The sequence below is a fragment of the Fukomys damarensis genome, unplaced genomic scaffold (genome assembly GCF_012274545.1).
Source record: "Fukomys damarensis isolate Sample0158 unplaced genomic scaffold, DMR_v1.0_HiC HiC_scaffold_4, whole genome shotgun sequence".
NCBI lineage: Eukaryota > Metazoa > Chordata > Mammalia > Rodentia > Bathyergidae > Fukomys > Fukomys damarensis.
Window position 1 is genome coordinate 62051100 of NW_022900916.1, and position 9316 is coordinate 62060415.

At 38.1% G+C, this 9316-nt stretch overlaps 1 protein-coding gene across 1 annotated transcript in view; it reads left to right on the forward strand.

The window, feature by feature from the left end:
• Positions 1-1340: 1340 nt before the first annotated feature.
• Cdk6 (cyclin dependent kinase 6) overlaps positions 1341-9316 on the forward strand; it is a 224013-nt gene continuing 216037 nt past the window's right edge. Inside the window, exons 1-2 of the mRNA XM_010603498.3 lie at positions 1341-1489; positions 9044-9273. Coding sequence (XP_010601800.1) covers positions 1341-1489; positions 9044-9273 — 379 coding nt within the window. The remainder of the gene's footprint in view (positions 1490-9043; positions 9274-9316) is intronic.

Consider the following 9316-nt stretch of genomic DNA (forward strand, 5'->3'; position numbering starts at 1 on the left):
AAAGGAAGTCACTGGGAGCGACAGAAATAAGAGAGGGAAGATGAGGTCTGAAAACCGAGCCCTTGAACAGACCATTCCTGCAGACTGGGAAGATGAAGAGTAACCAACAAGGAGAAAAGGAGTGGCCGTGAAGGACAAAAAGAAGCCAGAGAGTGGAATCTTGGGGTCAGTGAAGAAAGCAGTAGGATAAGGGAGAGCAGTGAAGGTTGTACGGACTTTCTCCCCTGGTTTCTTCTATTTTTCAGTGAAATCAAAAGCATGGACATCATGACAATTAGGACAGGAAGAAAGAGCTGGAGATTTGAGAAAATAAATGAAATAATCGTTTGGAAAGCAGGTTACAGAACCGACTAGAAGAAGATAATAGCACAGCCCACAGGTATCAGGCGTTCAAGGAAGCTGCCCTTTTGGTAAACACACGACAAGGAGCCAGGTGGGTGGGTGGCTCTGAAATACACAGTGCAATGTCAGATTTGCTCAGTTTCAAGGTTGAACAGTAAATTTGCAGAGGTTGAGGGGAGAAAACATTAGTGAAGTTAAGGCAAACCTTGGGGAAGCATCATAAGTCGCCATGACAGCTAAAAGAGGAGCAATTTTTAGAAAAGACTGAACATCATCATTAAAAGTATAGAGGCCAGCAACTCGGGAAAACTGATATTGATATCATCAGTGATGATACCACAATGATCATGGAAGCAGCCGAAAGGAGCACACCTACCTTGAGAGTTCAGGAGATCTGAATTGTGATGAATAACGCTTCCCTTTAGAATGTCTACCCCAGACTTTCCAGGGTGTAAGGCAGACTTGGCTACATAATTTGCCTGGTCTAAAAATGAAACTGTCAGGTCCGGGGATTTAGCTCAGCCGTTCGGTGGTCTGCCTTGCAAGCGCAAGGACCTGAGTTCATCCCTGGTACCCCCACAAAAAAATAACATTTTAAAAAAATGAAAATATCGGGGGTGTGTGAAAATATAGGACATCTAGCTCAAAAAGTATTCAGATGGTGTTTGTGCTATTGTAACAAAATATCTGGGACTGGGTGACTTTTAAAGAACAGAAATTTATCTCTCAAAGTTGTGGAAGCTGAGAGTCCAAAATCAAGCTTCTGACAGGTTTGGTGTATGATAAGAGCCTGGTCTCCACTTTCAAAATTATGCTTATTGCTGGATCCTCTGGAGAAAACAGACATTGAGTTGTCACATGCCAGAAGAGAAAGGTAGATAAACTCTGAAGCTTCTTTTATAAGCACATTAGTTCATTCATGAGTTATTCACTCACAGTTTAATCACTTCTAAAAGCCCTCACCTCATATACCACTATCATGGGGATTTTGTTTCGGCATGAATTTGGGACACAGCAGATGCCAACAGCGGAGCCCTATGCCGAGCCCAGGGTCCATCTTAGCAGGGAACCCTGTGCTGCTGACGGACCCCAAAACTGGTCCTGCAGATAGGAAAGAAAAGCAGAATGTTACTTCAAACAGCAGGAGGTTTCCCTAGGAAGACAGATCTGGTCATATTTTGAAGCATAACCAAATGAAATTGAAAAGGTCTCTGCTCCATCTGACACGGACTTTCTGTTTGGCTGTCATCTCAAACTCTTTACTGGAAGCCCTAAGTTCCCCAGATCACCTTATGTCACCCTTTCATCTCCAGGGGGATGCACCACTTTTTTGAAAAAAAAAAAAGAAACTTGGACCTAAAACGAGTAAGTTAGATCCTATACCCCATTTCCCCATTTTCATTTTCTGCCAAATGAAGATAATTAGGTTTAAAGGGACTACATTATGGATATAAAGTGCTTAAAGCTCTCCTGACAAGCTATATCCATATTAACTTTGCTCATTATTGTCTTGTTGTTAATCGAATTCTCCCCTATAGCCTTTCTCCCTTCACTCCTACCCCACCTTTCCTAAACTTTTATTCAAGATCTTTTCACCACGTGCAGGAACCCACACATTGGCCTGCTTCACCCTAGCCCTTCATAACCGCTCCTGCCAAAATCCTCTTTCTTGCACAAGGCTTTTGTTGTATCGCTGCTTACTGCTCTACTGTTTCTCTGCTTCCAAATCTCACAGCAGTTTTTTGTTTGTTTGTTTGTTTGCCAAGTTTAAACTTCTCTAAGGCTGGGCATAGTGGTGCATGCCCATAATCCCAGCACTCAGGAGGCTGAGGCAGGAGGATTGCTATGAGTTCGAGACCAGCCTGGACCACATAGTGAGTTCCAGGTCAGTCTCAACTACATTTGAGACCCTGTCTCAAAAAACAAACAAACCAACAAACAAAAAAAAACCACTTCTCTGAATTTTGTGTCTCTTCCTAATCCAATGTGAACCCAGATGGGTTCTACTTATTCAGGTTTCTGAGCTTTGTAGCATCATTGTGTGTGTTCTCATTGAGGAAGATCATGACAATGTAACCCAGAGGCAGAGACTAGGGGTGTTGGAACCGCAAAAATGGAAGCTTTTACTTACCTTGCTAAAGGGTCATCCTTGAAGATAACATGGACTCCAGGACAGGGGAAAAATAGGGGAGATATCTCTGGCCTGGCAGAATACCAGGTGACTTCTGAGGCAGACCATCTAAGGGCACTGCAGGTATGTCTCTTATGATATGAGATCTTTATTTAATGAACACTTCTTACTGTCTCTAGAACAGGGCTTAGCAACAAAGAAATAAAACCCTGGGACCCAGTTCATAAGGAGTCTATCACCTTTTACACTTTGATGCATGTAGTCCTATACATTTTATTTTTATAGCATCTCACAGTAGAAATCAGTAAAGAACAGAAGCCCAGGAACTATGCAGTCAAGGTTCACGATGGCCCTGGCCACAGATAAGAAAGCTGTGAGAAAAACTCCCTGAGAATAAAACAGCTGAGTATCAAATGACTGGGTGCCAGTGAGCTGTGGAAATATACCTGGGAATTTTAAAGGCGAGAGAGAAAGAAAACTAGCTCCCCCTGAGTGTTGTAGGGAGATTGTATGGAGTAGAAAATGCAATGTTAGGCTAAGCCAAGAAGATAAGGCAGAAGGTAAGGGAAGAGATTGACATGATGATAAACAGGGACAATCAGCACTGCAAGCAAGAGAAACCCAAGAGGTAGCTATGGAAAAATCCTTGGAGGAAGACAGAAAATTGCAAGGGTTTTTTTTTTTTTTTTAAGACAAATGTCAGCAAAGATTTGAGATACAGGAATAAGGGGTATATGAGGTCAGTCCCAAAGCTGTGGGAAAGGTAAGAACAGAGCCATGTAAAAAGAAGAGACTAACAAAAACAGTGAAGAATAGACTACAGAGATTGGCTGGTAAGATCTGAATAAAGAAAAGCCTTAGATGAGACAACCCACCCACTACAAAATTCCTCACACATCCAGAGACATTGGTGGTTTTCTGTCGGACCAAGATAATTTGAGTGTGTCTGTCTCTAGGGTTTCACTAGGTTTCTAGTAAATGTTCCAACCTGCATGTCCATGTAAGGGTTACCTGTCCTTAAAAAGAAAAAGTACAGGTGATGTAGTTTTGTGAAGGGAATATTGGTTGTATTCTAATCCTGTGTCTGCTAGATACAAAATGCACACAGTAGGCACTTACTTGGTTCTCATGCCAACCTACTGTGGCAGATCACAACACTCCTACTTTATGGATGATGGAAACTGGGAATCTGAAAGGTCACACAATGGAGCCAGACTTCTAATCCATAACTATCTACCTTCATTCCCCTTCCCTGCACATCTAGGAAGGACCTGAAAACCCATGCAGATGCCTGATGTAGTGGAAACTAAGGATCCAGAGGCAGAAGCCTCTTCCACTACATGTTTTAACAATAGCTTTGGATCAGAAACTGTAGAAATGCCTGATATTCCAATATTCATGAAGCCCCTCAAATTCACAGCATCCTACACCCCTTCCAACACCCCTCTTCCCATACCTCACTATAGGCTGGCTACCAATGATACCACAGTTATTCTTCATGATATCTTTGAAGGATTCTTGTAATCATCCAATATCTCTAATCTTAGATAACCTGGTTCTAAGTATAGTACTATAATTTATCACATTTTATTAATGATGTTTGGCTAATTTATCACATTTAGTTTCAGCCAAATAATTAAAGCCTGGTTTCTTCATCTACATCTCTAATAAAAATACTAGTGCTCTAGCATTTTTCTAAAAGACGTGGAGTTAAGTCAGACAGAACACAATAAAATTTACCTTTGAAATCCAGGCACCTTTCTGAAAGATAAATCAGTAACCTTCATTGTGCTGTCTTGCCTTCCTTTGCAAAGAAGAAATTGTTGCCTCTTTTCAAAGTATTTTCATTCTATCTTCTTAAATGATTAGCAAACACATTTACTAGGCATAGACCCCACGGTCAGAAAGGTTAAATGACTGGTCCCTGAGGGTTCAGTGGCTATTACTGGAGGAGGAAGAACTAGGAATAAAAATACAAGACTCTCAACTTTTGAAATAGAGGATTTCAAATCAAGGATTCTTTTTGGATATATTCACCTAGACATTAAGGATATCGGCAAATAAAATTAGTAATGCCTCCAGGTTCTGAGCTATAGAGTATCTAATTTACCTTGGAGTTTACTATTTGCTCTTTGTAAAGAAAAATAGTTTAGCTGGAATTTTGAGGGGGAGACATGTTCTTTCAGACAAAAATGCTTTAAATGACTAATACCTGCAACACAAAGAAGGCATATAGAACTCACCCAAAGTAGCAGGATGACCTGGTTCTTTTCTGTTTACACAGCTTGAAACACAGATTTCTCACGTGTTACCAAGTGTTACCAGAGTTATGTCACAACCAACCACTCCAGGATATTCTGTGTCTGCTTGATCAGTAACACTGCAGGAGGTTACCAAGAACCATTTCTCCATCACCTGCTCTGGCCAGTGGGCATGGTAAGGAGTTGAAGGCGTGCCGAAGGGAAGGGGGCGGGTGGGTGCTCTGGTGGGCTTGGGTGGTTAAAAGCAGAGCATCACGCTTTTACCCAGGTAGAGGGCAAATGGCCCCAAGGTTTTGGAGAAAAGAAGCACTCTCCGAGCTGAGGGAGTTCCGTGTTTTACAGTAAGAAGGACTTAGAGAAGAGGGTTACAAAGGAGATGGCAGGATTCTGAGGTCCTGAAATCAGCATATTGATCTTTAAGCTTTATTACAATTTTCTACTGGAATATATAAAAATGATTCCAGCATTATTTCCCTGAAGGAAACGGAAGAGAAATTAAAGCCAGCTTTCCATAGAAAAACATTTATTGGACATAAAGTATTTGTGCTTGGTACTTGGAATACAAAGATATGGGTAACTTTGAATGAATTTATAATAGGGTTTAAAAATCAGAACTTCTTGTCAATTTGGGGTAAAATGTTTGCTCCACAAATTATGTTCTCAGGTACATTTTTTTCTAGGCATTCAAAGAATTCTGCAGATTTCCATTTTATATTATTTTGTGGGAAAGCTGGAATGTGCTAACATAAAAGAGTCAGATAAACACGGAAACACACACACACACACCCCACAATCTCGCTTAATAAGACAGATTTAATTGCATTATAGGAGAGACACAGAATGCCATTCGCTCTGAAGAATTGGGTTGCCTGGATACGCCATACCTAGGGCACCAGGGCTGCATCTCTTGGCCCCACGACCTCAGCATGTGCCTCCTTCACTTGCCCTGCCAGGCCATTCACAGAAGTTTCTCCCTGGGTGGCTCCTTTGTCACTCCCCCCACTTCCCAGACCCCAGTTTATCATTGTTCACCCCCACTGTGTGGTACCCTCCCTACCCCATCTGAATGAACCATCTAAAATGTGTCCAAATCTTTTAGCTCCACCAAAAGTGGTGATGGCAACACAATGGTTAGGCCATGTATGCTGTCGAGATGTGAGTATGCCTCAGAGCAGAAATGTCAGATACTAGTGCAAACATTACAGGAACTGAAAGGAAAGGCAGGTATTTTGATGTAATTATCATCATCTTTCCTAAGTATATTTCCATATTTTTCTGATTACTCAGAATTCTAATATAGATGATGAAAAGATTTAAGAACATGTTTGGAACATGTCAAAACAATAAGCTAAGAACATAGGTATTTGTACAGAAACACTAAGGAAAAAGGAAACATGGTTGTCTATCAGAAAAGACAAAATTAGGAAAATAATGACAATCATACAAATATGAACATAATACTGACATGCTGCATGGAGATAATTATAGAGTAGTAAGACCCAATGTGAACAAACGTTCAAAAGATAATGATATCTTTTTTTTCTCTTTAAATTTTATAAGTTACTACTATTCAATGCATTTTTTTCCCCTCATGGCAAATACCAAAATCTTTTCAAGTTTCACCATTCAAATGCAATGCACTAGACCACATACAACAACAAACAGAGAAAATCCAGGTCATTTCCAAATAAACTGGAAGTAATTTATTTAGAAGACAGAACTTTAAAAATCCTTGAAAGTTCGGAATTTTACGTTGAAATAGTTGATAATAGAATCAATTTTTCCTAGAATATTTAGCAAGTTTTAATGATTATATTTTAGGGCAAAAACCAAGAAAATATTTTGAAGATGTCTGGGATGGGAGAGATGAACACATGAAAATGTAATTTATTATATACATTCTTTTGTATCAAAATTAGTTTTGCAAGGTAATTATTAATATAGGGCATTTACATAATATGCAAATAAGTTTTAAAATAGGGTAAATCGTTTGTTATTAAGCCAGAAATGCTTTTATTAAAATAATAGAGAATTTTATTGATGAAAATTATACTTTTATATAGACCTCCAAGTAACATAATTTTACAAGTTGTAACAAAACTTAATTTCTGAATTTCTGAGAGAGGGTATTTTATAAATTTGAATAGCCAATATAAATCAGAGATGATTTAGAATTAGCTAAGCATTATTGGAGTATTACTTTAAATAAATTACCCATTTCTTTATAAAAATTATAGACCAGAACTTTAAACTTCATTTTAAGGGAAAACAAAAACTTAGAGATATTTGATATAAAAATGTCCATATGTGAAATACAGCCCTTATGTGACACTAAGAAAGCCTTTAGTGTAAACTGTAGTTCATTTTTAGAGATAAATCCCTGAATTCTAGTTTTTAAAAACCTGTATGATTTTGATTTACAATTGTAGGCTATCTTACATACAGTATGAAAATACTGAGTCCAGTATTTTCTTCAATGCTGTATTTTTATTCATTGTATACTCCTAAACAAAGAAGTTGGAATTTGGATCACAGTTTATAATCAACTTTGCACAAAATTGTTATGATAACTTGTTACATAGAAAATCATCCATAAACAAAAACAATTTTCGATTTACTAATTTTATATACTTCACTGCAAATTTTTCTTGGATCTGAACTTTTAACCAACTGGGATATAATGTGAACCATAACCAAGGAGAGTAAACAATGATAAATAAACATAAAACGTAAGTAGTATCAGAAGAACAAGACAGAGAGGTAGCACCTGACACTAAAATATATCAATAAATAATGTTTCATTGTTTTTTTTTACCTTGCCCAAATCATCTAGTAACCTAAACCATGGAATTTCTAATCTTCAGTGAATGCTGTCAACCTCAGTAATTAGTAATACTACCCACTATTTTTGTTAATCTTAAAGATATTTACAGCTTACTATTTTTTAAACAAAACATTTACTTAAATGCTTGTCATGATGTGATGGCTCTTTTAACTATTTGTTGGTTATTATTTGTAGATTTTATAAGCATGTTAATTACTAACTAGTGAATCTCTTTAAAAACATCATTGATAAGTATGAACAATTATCAATATAGAGGATTTTCATTAGTGTCTCCAACTTAAAATCCAATTAGTAATTTAGTGACAATACTTTATATAAATATAAAATCTAATAATTTGCTCTTTAAGTGCATGAGATATAGATAAATATAAATTCAAATTTTGTTCAGAAACTGGATTTTACTTTAGGAAATATACCCTGAATCACAAAATTTATTTTAGTAATTAACTTATGAAAACAAAGTTATTCTATTTTTTTAGAAAAAATTAATACAATGCATTGCAAAATGTTTGCCTGTGGAAATGCTTCAATTTTTATTTCCCTGACCTTACTTCACATTATAAGTCAGAATTAATTTTATAAAGGCAAAAATTTGATTTACTATGAAATTAGTAACATGGTTTAATTCAAAAGAAGCAAAGATTTATAAAGGTAATATTTCCAGAATTTTGCTAGGTTTTAAATTCCCTATAAAGCATTGAAAAAAATTTTTCTCTTCTTGGTTTTGCTTTAAAAACCAAGGCTTGTTTTTTTTTTTTTTTTTTAAGGGTTTCAAGTATTCTACAGATACAAATTTTGGAGAACATTGAATTCTTTCCAAAAAGCTATTTTAAGTTTTCTTTTACTGCACTGCAGAAAGTCTTAAAGACTTTTCCTCCCTCCAAAATCTCGTTTTCACCCGAAATAATTGTGTTCAGGTTTTCAGCAGGTAAAGTATACATATTTACAAGGTTTCAAATTTCAGAATTCCTGTAATGTATTGAAACTAAGCACACCTCTTTGTGTGTGCCCGTCTATTATCTTGGAGTTGTTATTTACATTAAAGTTTAGTCTTTTTAGCACCTTAAAAGTGCTTTGGTGAACCCTCAACAGTTGCTAACCACTTAATAATTGTGACCCCATCAGCCCCTTCGAGTAGATCGTTAACCACAAGAGTGCCTGACGTTTTCCAAACCATATCCTCTGTCCAAAAGGAAAGATAGGGCTTTGTGAGGCCGAAAGGAAGCAAAGGAAAACAAAACACATGTAGCTTATGCTCAAAAAAATGAAAAATGCCTGGACAGAATATTATTTTCTTTTCTGCAAGGCCCCCTGCCAAACGCCCCCCCCCCCTGCTTAATAAAGAAGTTATTATTTTTTGGTCTGACTTTTCAATCTCTTGAAAAGTGTGGGTATTAACCAGCACCACCGGCCCCTCATCATTAGTTTGTTGTTTTGTGTTTTTCCTGTACGTCCGTATCACAGGCGGCTGATACCCTGCCTCACCCTGTCAAAACCCCAGCTCTGGGCGACCCTCAGCATGGAGACTCCGCCGAATCCCGACGACACATCCCACTCTGCCTGTCCCGCGGCTTTTAATCGCTGGATCCTCCACTCCAGCACCAGCGCAAACCGGAACTTTACACCGAGCACCCCCACCCCGTGCCCTGCTCGCCCCTCGTTCCGAGAGGACGGCTGGGAAGCCGGGAGGCTCGGCCGCCTCCCCTCCGGAAGGCTTCAATTTGCACACTTGCTGGC